Source organism: Oncorhynchus gorbuscha, linkage group LG13 (assembly GCF_021184085.1).
Source record: "Oncorhynchus gorbuscha isolate QuinsamMale2020 ecotype Even-year linkage group LG13, OgorEven_v1.0, whole genome shotgun sequence".
Classification (NCBI taxonomy): Eukaryota; Metazoa; Chordata; class Actinopteri; order Salmoniformes; family Salmonidae; genus Oncorhynchus; species Oncorhynchus gorbuscha.
This window is the reverse complement of record NC_060185.1, coordinates 87,904,018-87,921,312: the sequence shown is the minus strand read 5'-3', so window position 1 is coordinate 87,921,312 and position 17,295 is coordinate 87,904,018. Positions and strand designations below refer to the sequence as shown.

Here is a 17,295-nt window from a genome sequence, read left to right as displayed (position 1 = left end):
ACATGGTGTAGCTCGTTCAGTTACTCCAGATTGTAGTCCACCGACGTTTCTGTTTATTATTGAAATATAATAGGTATTATTATCCTGATTTTTATTTGAAGTGTTTGGGGCTCTAATATAGCGTTTCTCAAATCGTACTCACTGTAACATTTCATTATATTTGTATTATTTATTTGATTGTTTAAATATCCAAATGTACATAGATATACTTATCTATATTTATACAGTACGAACATGTATAAATATAGTCACCATATGCAGTACTGATGTACTATACGATTATAGTACAAGGTGTGTTCTGTCGTATACCCTACCATACCTCACGACCCATCACCACCCATAGATATGTAACATTCAGCTTTGTTGTTTCAAAGTGGGAATGTGTTGGTAGTATTATAATTCTAGATACTTGATGATTTAAATACAAACTGTACTGGTTTTCAAGTCCAGTTCTGGCACATATAACTTGTAGTGCATGAGGTGGGTAACCATGGAAAAGTAAATAAACTGGTACATTCTCTGATGGCCAGCTTCCATCGTTAGGATTCCTACTATTAGAGAGCCCAGGACACAGCGTCTGTCTGTAGCAGCACATTCATAGTGTGTCTCAAATAGCACCCTATTCCCTACAGAGTGCACTGCTTGTGACCAGGGCTGTATGGGCTATTTGGGATGCAGACATAGCTTAGGTCCTCTGATTTCAGCTAATGTGCAACCCCAGGGTTCCAGGTGCCTCAACATGCTGGTCCCTTCTGTAGTGACTCCCCTCTGTGACGCTGAGGTTTACTAGAGTTCACTCGACTGGGGTGACAATGTTGTACATACAGTAAGTAGCACTAGGACGATCCAAAGGAGATTTTCAATTGATTTGGTTTAAAGATGAATTATTGAAACTTTTATTGGATTCAAGGCACAAATGTTACTGTTGTGGTAACATACTCGCAGACAATCCTGGGGACACGCTACAAGCGGTATCGGGGACACGCTACAGACGGTCCCGGGGACACGCTACAGACGGTCCCGGGGACACGCTACAGACGGTCCCGGGGACACGCTACAGACGGTCCCGGGGACACGCTACGGACGGTCCCGGGGACACGCTACGGACGGTCCCGGGGACACGCTACAGACGGTCCCGGGGACACGCTACAGACGGTCCCGGGGACACGCTACAGACGGTCCCGGGGACACGCTACAGACGGTCCCGGGGACACGCTACAGACGGTCCCGGGGACACGCTACAGACGGTCCCGGGGACACGCTACAGACAGCCCGACAGACGGTCCTACAGACAGTCCAAACGACAGACATGCCACACAGTCCGAAAGACACACACTACAGACAGTCCTACGGACACGCTACAGGTGGTCCTACGGACACGCTACAGATGGTCCTACAGGTGGTCCTACGGACACGCTACAGACGGTCCTACAGGTGGTCCTACGGACACGCTACTGGCAGTCCAACAGCCACGCTACGGGCGGCCCTATAGACACGCTACAGACAGCCCGAACGACAGACATGCTCACAGACAGCCCTACAGACGCGCCACAGACAGTCCGACAGACTGTCGTACACAGTCCGTACGACAGACGCCAATAGTCCGAAAAACAGACGCTACAGACTGTCCTATGGACGCGCTCCAGATGGTCCTGCGGATGCGCTACAGACTGTCCTATGGACGCGCTCCAGATGGTCCTATGGACGCGCTACAGATGGTCCTATGGACGCGCTACAGACTGTCCTATGGACGCGCTACAGACTGTCCTATGGACGCGCTCCAGATGGTCCTATGGACGCGCTACAGACTGTCCTATGGACGCGCTCCAGATGGTCCTATGGACGCGCTACAGACGGTCCTATGGACGCGCTACAGACTGTCCTATGGACGCGCTACAGACTGTCCTATGGACGCGCTACAGACTGTCCTATGGACGCGCTACAGACTGTCCTATGGACGCGCTACAGACTGTCCTATGGACGCGCTACAGACTGTCCTATGGACGCGCTACAGACTGTCCTATGGACGCGCTACAGACTGTCCTATGGACGCGCTACAGACTGTCCTATGGACGCGCTACAGACGGTCCTATGGACGCGCTACAGACGGTCCTATGGACGCGCTCCAGATGGTCCTATGGACGCGCTCCAGACGGTCCTATGGACGCGCTCCAGACGGTCCTATGGACGCGCTCCAGACGGTCCTATGGACGCGCTCCAGATGGTCCTGCGGATGCGCTACAGACTGTCTGAAAAGCAGACACGTTACAGACCGTCCCACGGGCGGTCCCACAGACACACTACAGACTGTCCTATGGACGCGCTACAGACTGTCCTATGGACGCGCTACAGACTGTCCTATGGACGTGCTACAGATGGTCCTGCGGATGCGCTACAGACGTTACAGACGGTCCCACGGGCGGTCCCACAGACACACTACAGACTGTCCTACAGACAGTCCCACAGACACACTACAGACTGTCCTACAGACACACTAGACAGTTTTACTGTTTTACGACACGCTACAGACAGACACGCTACAGACAGTTTTACAACACGCTACAGACAGTCCTGCAGACACGCTAGACATACAGTAGCACCCCAGTAACTGCATCTCAGTAAGCATCAGTAAGCATCACTTTCATACAGACACGCCACAGACATGCTACAGACACACTGCAGACATTAATATGGACAGGCTACAGACATGCTACAGACACACTGCAGACATTAATATGGACAGGCTACAGACATGCTACAGACGTGTTGAGGACACGCTACAGACTTTCATGCAGACACGCCACAGACATTCATGCAGACATTCATGCAGACTCTCTACAGACTTTCATGCAGACACTACAGACATTCATTCAGACACGCTACAGACATTCATGCAGACACGCTACAGACATTCATGCAGACACGCTACAGACATTCATGCAGACACGCTACAGACATTCATGCAGACACGCTATAGACATTCATGCAGACACGCTATAGACATTCATGCAGACACGCTACAGACATTCATTCAGACACGCTACAGACATTCATTCAGACACGCTACAGACATTCATGCAGACATTCATACAGACACGCTACAGACATTCATACAGACACGCTACAGACATTCATACAGACACGCTACAGACATTCATGCAGACACGCTACAGACATACATGCAGACACGCTACAGACATTTATTCAGACACGCTACAGACATTCATTCAGACACCCTACAGACATTCCTACAGACATGCTACAGACATTCATGCAGACACACTACAGACATGCTACAGACATTCATGCAGACACGCTAGACATACAGTAGCACCCCAGAAACTGCATCTCAGTAAGCATCAGTAGTATGATTGACTAGTATGATTGATTGACTAGTATGATTGATGAGTATGATTGATAGGTGTGTTTCTGATGATACCACTGAGCGCTGTACAGCTGAAGCCTTCTCCAGACTGGAGCCAGTCTGTGCACTAACGTGACACCACAAGACTATGAAAGCCCACTGAGCTAAACTCCTAGGCATTAGCCCAGGGAGCTGCAGTTAAGTAACCAGGACCAGTCAATCAACAGTGTCTTCCTGTTTAACCTCCAGGTCAGACCCCCCTCCCTCTCTTCCTGCCCACAGTCATGTGCTAAAATGGCACCCTATTCCCTACATTGTGCACTATATAGGGAATAGGGTGCCATTGGGACACAACCCAGTGAGGACCCCCACACTGTCTCCGGCTGCAGTCCACTGTTATTCTAAATGGTAGATTTACCAAGGCCACTATAGAATTCCTCTGGGTTACAGCCAAGAGCTGGCCGGCCGCACTGGGGGAGAGAGGAAAGGAGGACGAGAACTCCACTCAGCGGTTCCTGGGGAGCGACACTTTCCCTCTCCTGCCCTGTTCCTTCTTCCACCTCTTCTTACAATTCAGATGTGTATGTTGGCCAGTCATGGAGGCTCTCCTGCCCCTCTGAGCTTCGACATGTCTATTCAGATGATGTGACATCCTATTGCAGTTCATTGCCTTATCGTTGGGCGCCAGGTGTGTCACTCCATTAATAATGTAAGTGACTGTAACTGGCAATCTGTTCCATACTCTGTCACTATCTTCTGCATTTTGTGTTCCGGGAGAAATAGTCTGAAGTGCTTCCTGTTTCTCAGTGTTCTATACAGCACGTCACTTCCTCTACACCCACAGTTGTGCTCATGGATTGGCAGCCGCACCAGAATGACCATACAGAATGTGGTCTAGTATGGTTTTAATTCACCTGTCTGATAATGTGTATACAAAGAGTATTATGAAACTCTAAGGACTCATGAAATCAAAATCAACAAATGTATCTTGATATCATTAAAGTGTATTTTTGTGTGGATATTTTGTACACTTGAGTTTGATCATGAAGGTGTTGTGTGTTCAGTAGGTAGCTCTGATCATGAACTGCATGACAACAACTCAGAGGAATTATAACCACTATATAATACTGACAGGAGATCCAGAAAAGATGCATTGAAAAACATGCTTACCACAAAGATAAGATAAGGAATTATTTGAATGCACCAGAGACTGAGGGTGGACTTTCTCAGCTACAATTAATGTCTTCTTCAATACCAGGGCAACGTTCAGTTGCCAAACGTTGTCAAACATTGCAGATAGTAAGTAACGCCATGAATAGAGCAGACATGATTCATTGTTCTCAGGTTGCAGATGCAAGTTTGTTCTACATAACATATTTCTATCTGAACATTTTAAAACGTTGTGCCCCTGATCACTAAAGTGTAATATTGTGTGATACCGCCTCCTTCAGGGCAAACCACCTACTGCACAATAATACTTTGAAGAATCAATTGGGCAAATTGCTGTGGTCAGAGGAATATCACAGAAAAGCAACCATCTATGATTGCATTACACCTTTAAATACCCCCTTACACCTTTAACATGTTATCGTAAAGTTCAGTAACAATGATCACAATATAACAAGAACAGGCTGTCATGGCAGATCTTACAGCACCAGGACTACAGAAACAGACATCAACTAGCTGTCTTCCATTTCAAAATATATTCCATGTACACAAGAAAACAAACTTACATTTCACGTCATATTATTTATCACACAAACACTGAAAAATGTAAGCCTGTGAAAATATCTTTGTCATGGGCAACATAAACCACCTCTCAGCCCACACCGTACGATCACCCTCAAATTCTAATCTGGAACTCAAAGTCAGTTCTACTGCTTTTTCCCCCAATTCCCCTCTAATCAGGGCCTGATTTAGACCTGGGACATCAGGTGGGTGCAATTCATTATCAGGTAGAGCAGAAAATCATTAGGCTCCGGAGCTCGTAGGGCAGGTTTGTGTCAAACTCGGCAGAGTGTCTGTGGGTTTTTGGTTTATCCTTTCAAATAAGACCTAGACAACCAGGTGTGGGGGGTTCCTTACTAATTAGTGACCTTAAATCATCGTTCAAGAACAAGGTTGGAGTGAAAACACGCGGACACTTGGCCCTCGTGGAAGGAGTTTGGCACGTGTCGTAGGGTAAGATTTGAATAGCCCTGTGCTACACCATCTTGACAATGATTGATTATCTTGTACATTTTAATTGAGAAAAGAAGAGGCCCAACATCAGTTGGGAAAAGCTGTAGACAAAACAATAACAGCAGGTAATGCAGTGCAGAACACATATCATCCCAGGCCCCCATATGGACCATCACACTACCTTGAACTCAGTAACACATATCATCCCAGGCCCCCATAGGGACCATCACACTACCTTGAACTCAGAACACATTCACTGATCCCCAGCCAAGCCTCAGAACATGAGCTGAGAGGGGGAAGAGGTCTATGGAGAGGAGAAGAGAGGAGAGGTCTATGGAGAGGAGAGGAGAGGAGAGGAGAGGAGAGGAGAGGAGAGGAGAGGAGAGGAGAGGAGAGGAGAGGAGAGGAGAGGAGAGGAGAGGAGAGGAGAAATGAAGACAAATGGTGCACAGACAGAAGACACTTCACATGGCTGCTCACACATCACAATACACACTGTTTCAACTACAGTAATGACCACATGGTGGTGGACTATGACTACTGACAAAAATATCATGTGACAGCCACCAAAAACCAAACAAAATTCTGGGTGACAAAATCCACTGATACATTAAATAAAGGGGCATACACTACTGTTCAAAAGTTTGGGATCACTTAAAAATGTAATTGTTTTTGAAAGATAAGCAATTTTCTCGTCCATTAAAATAACATCAAATTGATAAGATATACAGTGTAGACATTGTTAATGTAGTAAATGACTATGGTAACTGAAAACGGCAGATTTTTTATGGAATATCTACATAGGCGTACAGAGGCCCATCATCAGCAACCATCACTCCTGTGTTCTAATAGCACGTTGTGTTAGCAAATCAAAATTTATCATTTTAAAAGGCTAATTGATCATCAGAAAACCCTTTTGAAATTATGTTAGCACAGCTGAAAACTGTTGTCCTGATTAAAGAAGCAATAAAACTGGCCTTCTTTAGACTAGTTGAGTATCTGGAGCATCAGCATTTGTGGGTTCGATTACAGGCTCAAAGTGGCCAGAAACAAAAAACTTTCTTCTGAAACTTGTCGGTCTATTCTTGTTCTGAGAAATGAAGGCTATTCAATGAGAGAAATTGCCAAGAAACTGAAGATCTTGTACAACACTGTGTACTACTCCCTTCACAGAACAGCGCAAACTGTCTCAATCCAGAATAGAACGGGGAGTGGGAGGCCCCGGTGCACAACTGAGAAAGAGGAGAAGTACATTAGAGTGTCTAGTTTGAGAAACAGACGCATCAAGTCCTCAACTGGCAGCTTCATTAAATAGTACCCGCAAAACACCAGTCTCAACGTCAACAGGGAAGAGGTGACTCCAGAATGATGGCCTTCTTAAAGAAACTTTCAAGTTCTAGATGTTTTTCAGGTCTAAAGTAATGATGGACTGTTGTTTTTCTTTGCTTATGTGAGTTGTTCTTGCCATAATATGGACTTGGTCTTTTAACAAATAGGGCTATCTTCTGTATACCACCCCTCCCTTGTCACAACACAACTGATTGGTTGAAATGCATTAAGAAGGAAAGAAATTCCACAAATTAACTTTTAACAAGGCAACACCTGTTAATTGAAATGCATTCCAGGTGACTTCCTCATTAAGCTGGTTGAGAGAATGCCTAGAGTGTGCCAAGCTGTCATCAAGGCAAAGGTTGGCTACTTTGAAGAATCTCAAATATAAAATATATTTTGATTTCTTTAACACTTTTTTGGTTACTACATGATTCCATATGTGTTATTTCATAGATTTGATGTCTTAACTATTTTTTCTACAATGTAGAAAATAGTATAAATAAAGAAAAATCCTGGAATGAGTAGGTTAATCTAAAAGTTTGACTGGTACTGTATATACATATTTATTTTTATGTATATATATTTAAAATCTTATTTAAGTAAATTAAGAGAGGATGGGCCCAAGTGTCTGTCTCAATCTGACCTTACTTCAGAGAGGGTTGCCAGTGACACAGCAAGGAACAGTGTATGTCTTGGGCACAGCTATGTCAGAAAAACAAAAGATGATCCGTTCAGGAAATCTTATCTGCATCCAGCTGCTGCTAATATTATATGGAACAATCAGGGTGTGAGAGAGATGGAGGGACACCTGGGTGACAGACCAGTCACCACATGTAGTCTGGCCTTGTATTGGGGGAGGGAGGGAGAGGGAGAGGGAGAGGGAGTGGGAGAGGGAGAGGGAGAGGGAGAGGGAGTGGGAGAGGGAGTGGGAGAGGGAGAGGGAGAGGGAGAGGAGAGGGGAGAGGGAGAGGGAGAGAGAGTGAGAGAGGGAGAGGGACAGAGACAGAGAGAGCGAGAGAGAGTGAGAGAGAGTGAGAGAGAGTGAGAGAGACAGAGACAGAGAGCGAGAGAGTGAGAGAGAGTGAGAGAGACAGAGACAGAGACAGAGACAGAGACAGAGACAGAGACAGAGACAGAGACAGAGACAGAGAGGGGGAGAGAGAAGAAAGAGAAAATAAGTCAGAAAGAGAGAGAAGTACAGTATTGTGTCTGAGGATGAATTGATACAAGGGGAATAGGTGAACTCTTCAACCTCAAACAAGTGTTGGGTGTGAATAAAAGACTTGAGGGGACTTTGTTCTGACTGTTCAGACAAGACTAAACCATTATGATTGAGGACTATGATTTTTTCGTGATCATATTTTAATAAAATGTATTATTTATTAATTGTATAATTACAGAATGTATATTCATGATAAGGTAATGAGTTAGTTGGTAATGATGATATTTTCCCACTTTATTTTGGGTCTAGCCTACACATAACTTCATGTTGGCTGTAGGCCTAGGCTACCAAACAATAACTTGTTTTGTTTGTCATTTACATAACAAATCTATGTGTTTGTAAACAACCTACATAGGTCAATTCCGTATGGATGATTTAATATAAAATGATTAACAATTCAAAGATGATACATTTGTATTTTAGTAAGCCATAAGGGCATATTGGCACCGTTCTCAGATGAATAACGATCTAATAATATTGAACCCAGCTAAATTATAATTTGCAATGACTAAATTAGGTTATAGAAACGTAGTAGGCCTAATCCTAATTAACCTAGTGGTTTGAGCGTTGGGCCAGTAACCAGAAGGTTGCTTGATCGAATCCCCGAGACGACGAGGTAAAAATCTGTCGTTCTGCCCCTGAACAAGACAGTTAACCAGCTGTTCCCTGGTAGGCCTTCATTGTAAAATAAGGATTTGTTCTTAACTGACTTGCCTAGTTAAATAAAGGTTAAATAAATAATCATCAAATTGGTTATCTATTATTTTTCGATTGGAACGAATATTTAACTGCATCATACCTGCCAACATTGTCTGATCCAATGCATTTGACATTTACAAATTACAACTTCAATAATTATGTAGGCCTAAATGGACCTATCTTAATTTATCTAAATTAAATCCAAGACGAAAAAAATGTGTCTAAGTTTGTCTAAATCACGCACTAATTAATGTATCTTGAAGGGCAGGTTAATTGAAACTATTAACGTCCACAGTAAAATAGGCCTAAAGATTGGCTACAATTGAACACAGCGTAACAATATCGACTTCCATTAGGCTAAGAATCATTTATCGACGATATCTAATTCGATCATTTATCAGATCAAGGACTAAACCAGTTAATCTTTCCAAGGTAATTAGTCAGCGCCATTAGAAAGGTGTTAAGATCACCCAATATGATTGACAGGTCTCGATGACAGCGGAAAGACGCCAGTCCCTAGTGCTAATGCGCGTGGCGTCTGCTCGCGCTACTCTCCCGACAGTCCACATACACAGGAACCGTCACAGACTCATTAGATAAAACACACACACAGCCCCCGTGAATATCCTCAACTATCCAGTCCAGCGGAAGTTTTTAAGCAGCCTTATCTATCGCTTTATCTAACTAGAGATGTGTTGAAGACAGACGGGTCGGGGAGGGAGAGAGGGAGGGACGGAGGGAAAGAAATACATTTTACTTAAAAAAAAAAAACATTTTAGTAATTTAGCAGACGCTCTTTTCCAGAGCGACTTACAGTAGTGAGTGTACTTTTGCGTCGAGAGAAAGAATTCATTAGGGATATGAACCACGTGAAACATGTCATGTTGACACAGAGAGTGCTTGCAAAACTGAGGTCAATTTAACTGAAATGCCATGTTATTAAATTAACGAAGGCCTGAAATAGAATGAACTCAAACCTGGTCAGATAGTCCTGCAGGTCCTAGGCCTGTCTGTCACCAACTGTGTATAGCCTTTAAACTTTTATTGAGATTGGCCACAACAGACTGCAGCCAACTCGATGTTAATTGTTTACACACCTTAAGAGGGAAAAATAAGTCATGAAGAAAGAAAAAAAATGATTTCCATGCGCTGCACTGAGGCTTGTCTGACTTCCGTTTACTTTATTTCACAAGTGATGGCTGCACGAGACACGGCAGGGTTGATGCTCTCTCTACTTCGCGACCATTCATCAGTTTTCGAGGCGCGCAAATAGTCTTTAAAACTATAAACACTGCGAGCCGGGTCGGAGACAGTGGGACCCATTGAGTTCCCGGGATCTATGTTAAACGATGCTGGAGATAAAACAAACGATAATACTGTCTGTCTCGGCACCGATGTCTCCACCAGCATTAATAACGAGTGTGATGCCAACCCTGTGCAAGGTACTCTCAGCGCGTCGTGGCTTCTATACGCACGCCAATTCTCTCCAAAAACCTTGTCTTACAGTTATTTTATTATATGCATTTTTATAGAATAACTTGAATAATCGAATAACCTACGATAGGCCCTACTTATTTCATAATACATGTGTACTGTGTACCTAGCCTGTACATAATGGCTGCAAGTAGGCCTACACGAATGTGTCATAATGAATGACTATAGAAATTATATGGCATGTGTGACACTCCTGGCCCGGCTGTGCTGCGTGGGTGGGGGGGTGCTGGTTTGTTGTCGTCTGTTATCACGTCCTGATAGCCAGGTCAGCGGCAGGCACCAGGATTTGTGCCCGACAGACAGACATGGTTTCGGGTTCCAGTGTAGCAGCAAGACCATAGGGACCAACGTGTCTCTTCGTCCCTATGGTCTTGCTGCTAGGGAAGTTATATTCTACTTAGCTTTCAACAATATACATTTTAAGGGGAAATGTTAATAAAAACTTAGAATAAATTCCAACCATCGACAAAAGGCGTGTTTGTGACCGTGCGTAATTGGACTGAAGTGGCATTCTGGATTCAGAAGCAACACGGACATGTAGGGTTACCTTACTAGCTATTGTTTTGACGTCACCGGAACTGCGAACACCAATAGGAAGTCCCCTAACAACGTCTCATGAGAGATTTAACCTCCCCCTCTCTCCCCCTGCGTCTCAGAAAAGAGGCCAAGAAAAGTTAGGGACTCGAGTTGATAGTCAAAAATGCATTCTTCAGTCAAGATCCCCCTCGGTTAAACAAATGAGTACTTGAGCTCAGTAAATATTACCAAGAAGAGGACATTTTGAAATCATCGGTTTGTTGCCATTTATATGTCAGATCAACTGTTCATTGGCAATGTTTTCGAGCCCCAGTACGTCCACACCCTTCTCGGTTAAGGATATATTAAACCTGGAGCACCACACTGGTACTGAGGACCTGGTCTCACTGGACATCTCTCCACGGATGGACTGCGCCTTACCGACCTCCTGCATGCTGGCCCGTCTGAAACAGGAGCCTCTCCGGGAGATATCGTCTGGAAGCTCGCAGTTTGGAGAGGAGCTCCATGGTGTTAAAGCCAACGGAAATACTGACTTCAACTTCGCCGCTGCCTTTTATGGGAAATCTTTCTTAGAAATGGATATCAAGGATGGGAAGACGGACAGCTTGGAGGGGAAACACAGGAAAGGTAAGAGTTTATATGATATTACTATCGAAATAGCCCTACTTAGGCCCATGTGGAAATCTGAATAGTTATGCAAGTAACGAACAGATTTGCGTCAGGCACAATCTAAAAGCCTTTTAAAAGATGTGTGTGCTAAGGATATAAGGCATTTCACACCTGATGCAATAGCAATTATATTCCTATATTATACCCTTATTCATGATTAGCAACAGTCATAAGGAGGCCTAATCTATTTTACAATAAAGGAGAAACGTTGCTAATTGGAGTTTAGATTGAATTATCTCGTCAGGATACCAAACAGTTTCAAGGAAGTCTGATTACAATTTATAAAATATAGCAGTCACCTTCATAATTGACTGAACACGTTTGACTTTTGGACTCTAGGATGAAGGGCAGATCTAGAAAGTGTGTCTAATTTCTTAAACGTCTGATAAAGTATCTGAGCTGAATTCCTATTTTGGGGTCCTTTATGCATTTAGCGTATTGGAATGAAATGTTTTTCTTATTTTTTTGTTTATTTATATTCCACTAGACATGTCCTACATCTCTCAGAGCGAGCCGGTGGAGGACCTGAAGTCAGAGGACCCGGATCGACCCGCCAAGCCCCGAAAGCGCAGGAAGCCGCGCGTGCTGTTTTCACAGGCGCAGGTGTATGAGCTGGAGCGTCGCTTCAAGCAGCAGAAGTACTTGTCGGCTCCGGAGAGAGATCACCTGGCCGGGGTGCTCAAACTGACCCCCACACAGGTCAAGATCTGGTTCCAGAACCGCCGCTACAAGTGCAAGAGACAGCGACAGGACCAGAGCCTGGAGATGGTTGGTATCCCGCCGCCGAGACGAATCTCAGTCCCAGTGCTGGTCCGAGACGGGAAGCCCTGCCTTGGAGACTCGACGACCTATAATACTTCATATAATATGGGCCTCAACCATTTCACGTATAACAGTTACCCAGCGTTCAGTAATTATCCCAGTCCTGGCTGTAATATGAACCATGCGTGTAACTATCCCACCACTGCGGTGCAGTCTATCCAGCCCTCACAAAACAACGGGAATTACATGAACTTCGGCGTGGGAGAGTTAAATAACGTTCAAAACACGTTTCCGTCCGGCAATGGAGTGTCTTCTTTACATGGAATCAGAGCGTGGTGAACGAAGGATCGAAATATAACATTATCATCAGACAAATTAATCATGTTTTAAATTGCATGCGCTTTTACACAATGGACTCATCGGCCTCGAGTGTTGTTATGTTCTCGTTATATTCCATTTACTGTACTTCGACTGGCAAACTATTGATGCATAAACTAAGTTCATTTTATTTGTACTACTAGTTCCTGAGATGGAATAGGGAATTGATCATTGTAAAGTTGTATAAGAGATGCAGGTTATTACTTCAGTGGGAATAAAACATATGTATACAATTTGTCAGTGGACATATTTCCCTCACTATAGCTATTTTCCGTTATGTTTTGAGATCACAAATGTACTGTGTGACAATTATATTTGTAAGTATTTAATAATACACGTATTATTTGTAAATAAAGATTTTCCTGCATCAAATTGATAGGCTACTTCACGTGGGCAGACAACAGGACATATTCCGAGTGGGGAAAAAAGTATGAATAAATATGAACAAACAACTAGAATGGGATACAATTCGATATCACCTGATTTATTTATATCATCTTCAATTGCTTATAAATTATTTCTAAATATCAAATGTAGCCTATCGACTAATTATAATTTTAGGCCTTAGTGCTTTCATAAAACTATAGCCTATCACTACGAATTCTATCGACCATTAACAATTTCAAAGGCTAAATGTATTATTACATTTCTACTACAGTCATATATATATATATATATATATATATATATATATATATATATATATATATACTACAGTCATATATATATATATATTAAACTTATATTACTATTATTCTTAATTAATCATGGATTAGCCTAATTGTATTATTATTATTATTATTCATATATAATAATAACATACAACAGTTGTCAAATCAAAGAGGAAATAATATGTTCAAGATCCCGCAATCTATGCATTTAAATAATTATTCAATTAAAATCAAATTCTATTTGTCACGTACACATGTTTAGTATATGTTATTGAGAGTGTAGCGAAATGCTTGTGTTTCTAGCTACAACAGTGCAGAAACACTGGAAAACAAATTCTCCAGTATTTGTTCTTCAATTTCACTACTCACTGTTATACATTTTGAGCAGGCCTCTCCTAGCATATAAAGATACAGTATGTCAGTGTGTTTAATATTAGGAACATCGTCCATCACGGTAGCCCATAGTAATTGCCTTTGTCTATAGCCAGCACACATTACAAGTAATCCATGTCAAACAATCTCACCCGCTTTCCGTGCAGCGGTTCATGTATGTTTAACGTCAGGTTAAACCCTTCAAGTGGCTATTAGAGACCTTCAATCTGCTATAACCGGAAACTTAAGGTTGTAAAAGTAAAAACACATTTTTACAACGACCAGCCGGTCTCTCCATAAAACATGCTTGGAGCATGTCACGCAATTTTGACTAAATAAGACAAATATGTGGTATAGGGCCTTAGCCGGTATTTGTATATAGCCTAAGTCCATAGTCACGGGAAGTAGTTTGGGGTTGGGTGTGCCGCGATTCTTTTTTACTGACGGGGAGAAAATAAGAAAAAAAATGTCGCGCTGTCTCTAGATCGGTCTGCTAATACAGGACTAGTGAAGGCCCACAGCACTACTTTAGTAACAACATTTAAACGAGTGTCTGAGTGTTTTCCAGCATATGTAATTTGAGTCTGATAATGATCTGTACAAAAACAGTTCATCTCATAATATTTGTGGAATATAAAAGTACTTACTTGATATATGTTTTCCAGTTTCTTACTTTGCAAATGCAACTTATTTCTATGTGAAAACTGAAATAGTAATGTTGATTCTTTTTCCATTTTAGTAGACACTCTTATGCAGAGCAACTTACAGTAGTAGTGAGTGCATTCATTTTCCTACTTTTTCGTACTGGTCCCCGTGGGAATCGAACCCACAACCCTAGCATTGCAAGCGCCATGCTCTACCAACATCACCAAATCACATCATCACAAACCACTTGATGTCTCAGTGTACTCAATTACTGTAGTGGTCATTGTTTTTCTTCATGGTGATGGAAAGTCTACGGGTACAAACCTAGATGACCAGCCTATGTACAATACAGTAATGTACATTTACACGAAGTGGTTTGTAAGGATGGTAAAATAATACGGGAAGTCCAGTTAGACATACTTCTTCTACAGGTGCATGCCAGTCCCCATTAGCTTATAAAAATGGAACACTTTAAAAAAAGGGTGAGGTCGTGAGATACCATCACTGACATAATTCAAATATTTACAGAGAGGTCTGTTTCGGTTCAGAAGGGTTGCGTTAAAGTCTCTCTGACGGGTCTTCAGTAGAAACAGTTCAGGGTTCGTGGAAATGCGATCATCATCGTTACTGCTGATCGACAGTCAGATTCTGAAATCGCCCACATGACCCCAGAAATACACACATGTCATTTGAAATTGCACTGAATACCATAAAAAGCCATCACTGTGCATATAGGCCTAAAATGAAAACAGCCTTGTTTAATATGGCTGTAGAGTGGACAGGGCTGTAAATTATCAAGTAGTAGCCAGAATAATTGTTGACGCGTTTCAATAATATCCCTACATGATAATTACATTTGAGTAATTTAGTAGACACTCTTTCTTATCCAGAGCGTCTTACAAATCAGATAATAATGGTTTTGATGAATTGGATACAGTGCCTTCAGAAAGTATTCATACCCCTTGACTTATTCCACATTTTGTTGTGTTACAGCCTGAATTCAAAATGAATTAAATATGTGTTTTCTCTGCCATTTACACACGACTTCCCATAATGATAAAGTATAAACATGTTTTTAGAAATGTTAGCAAATGAAAATGAAATACAGAAATATATCATTTACATAAGTATTCACACCCATGAGTCAATCAATACATGCTAGAATCACCTTTGGCAGTGATTACAGCTATGAGTCTTTCTGGGAGGATCTCTAAGAGCTTAGCAAACCTGGATTGTGCAATATTTGCCAATTATAATTTGTTTTATTGTTCAAGCTCTATGAAGTTGGTTGTTGATTATTGCTAGACAGCTATTTTTCTTGTCATAGATTTTCAAGATGATTTAAGTCCAAATTGTAACTAGGCCACTGAGGAACATTCAATGTCAAATTGGTAAGCAACTCCAGTGTATATTTGGCCTTGTCTTTTAGGTTATTGACCTGCTGAAAGGGGAATTCATCTCCCAGTGTCTGGTGGAAAGCAGACTGAACATGGTTTTCATCTAGGATTTTGCCTGTGCTTAGCTCCATTCCATCCCCAGTCTCTAACAATTGCAAGCATACCCATAACATGATGCAGCCACCACTATGCTTGAACATATGGAGTGGTACTCAGTAATGTGTTGTATTGGATTTGGTACAAACATTAAATTTTGTATTCATTTCTTTGCCACATTATTTGCAGTATTACTTTAGTGCCTTGTTGCAAATAGAAGACTTGTTTTGGAATATTTTTATTCTGTACAGGCTTCCTTCTTTTCACTCTGTCAATACTATTGTGGAGTAACTACAATGTTGTTGATCTGTCATCAGTTTTCTCCTACCACAGACATTAAACTCTGCAACTGTTTGAACGTCACCTTTGGCCTCATGGTGAAATCCCTGAGTGGTTTCCGTCCTCTCCGGCAACTGAATTAGGGAAAGGGATATTCAATGTCTGCTTTAAAAATAAAAATAAATCTACCAATACTGTAGGTGACCTTCTTTGTGATGCACTGGAAAAATGCACTGCTCGACTGTGGGACCTTACAGATAGAGAGGAAGTAGTCATTCAAAAAGAGTCCATGCAACTTATGTGACTTAAGAACATAAGCACACTCCTGAACTTATTTAGACTTGACATAACAAAGGGTCTGAATACAGACATTTCAGCTTTTCATTTTTAATGAATTAGTAAAAATTTCTAAAAAAACAAATTGCACTTTGATATTATGGACTATTGTGTGTGTTGGCCAGTGACACAACATCTCAATTTAATCCATTTTAAATTCAGGTTGTAACACAACAACACGTGGGAAAAAGTCAAGGAGTGTGAATACTTTCTGAAGGCACTGTAGCACATTAAAAATCCCTTTAGGCAATATTGTGTGGGGGAGCTCACTTCCCCTCACTCTGTGGTACTTAGTGTAGAACACAGTTTAGGGCCTGCCACTAAACAGGACCTATTCACATCTCAAGATCATGCACACCTCTCCTCTTGATTGACACTATCACGGTGCTCTGTAAGAATAGCTCCATTTGCTTGACAGAGCTGCTATAAGTGTGCAGCTAAAGGGACGGGATGAAGAATTGGAAGAGCACAAATGGCTGCCACTTTAAAACGAGTAAGAACCGCTTAGCCTTCTCGTAGGTCTATCGACTCTCTCCACACGTATTCGCTAACGTGTCTCACTCTAAGAACACTAAAAAAAGTTGTATTGTCACATATAGGTGAAGTGAAATGTGTTGTTTTACAGGGCCAGCCATAGTAGTACGGTGTCCCTGCAGAAAATTATGGTTCAGTGCCTTGCTCAAGGGCACATCAACAGATTTTTCATCTTGTCAGCTCGGGTATTCAAACCAGCAACTTTTCGGGTTACTGGCCCAATCCTCTAACCACTAGGCTACCTGTACTGTCTGTCCTCACGGACTCAGAGCCAGATATGATCCATAACAACACACACAACTGAGACAACTCAGATAGACAAAGTCA

General features: G+C 42.3%; 2 protein-coding genes across 2 annotated transcripts; both read left to right on the top strand.

Annotated features, from left to right (window-relative positions):
• Positions 1–707: 707 nt before the first annotated feature.
• On the top strand, positions 708–4,381 carry LOC123992389. The gene is made up of 3 exons (XM_046293531.1): positions 708–729; positions 835–2,262; positions 2,399–4,381. The coding sequence occupies exons 1-3, from the start codon at positions 708–710 to the stop codon at positions 2,584–2,586; spliced, it is 1,638 nt and encodes a 545-aa protein (XP_046149487.1). The 3' UTR covers positions 2,587–4,381.
• Positions 4,382–10,699: 6,318 nt separating this feature from the next.
• Positions 10,700–13,290, top strand: LOC123993652 (homeobox protein Nkx-2.5-like). The gene is made up of 2 exons (XM_046296015.1): positions 10,700–11,456; positions 11,986–13,290. Exons 1-2 carry the CDS (start codon positions 11,126–11,128, stop codon positions 12,597–12,599), a joined length of 945 nt encoding a protein of 314 aa, XP_046151971.1. The 5' UTR covers positions 10,700–11,125; the 3' UTR covers positions 12,600–13,290.
• Positions 13,291–17,295: the final 4,005 nt, after the last annotated feature.

What these genes read in the sequence shown, in the direction of transcription:
- LOC123992389 (XM_046293531.1), top strand. Translation starts at nt 708, where the DNA reads ATGTGCAACCCCAGGGTTCCAG. An exon ending in GTGCAACCCCAGGGTTCCAG is followed by an intron (nt 730 to 834) that starts GTGCCTCAACAT and finishes TACAGTAAGTAG; the next exon opens with CACTAGGACGATCCAAAGGA. An exon ending in AGACTGTCTGAAAAGCAGAC is followed by an intron (nt 2,263 to 2,398) that starts ACGTTACAGACC and finishes GATGCGCTACAG; the next exon opens with ACGTTACAGACGGTCCCACG.
- LOC123993652 (XM_046296015.1), top strand. Translation starts at nt 11,126, where the DNA reads ATGTTTTCGAGCCCCAGTACGTCCACACCCTTCTCGGTTAAGGATATA. An exon ending in GGAGGGGAAACACAGGAAAG is followed by an intron (nt 11,457 to 11,985) that starts GTAAGAGTTTAT and finishes ATATTCCACTAG; the next exon opens with ACATGTCCTACATCTCTCAG.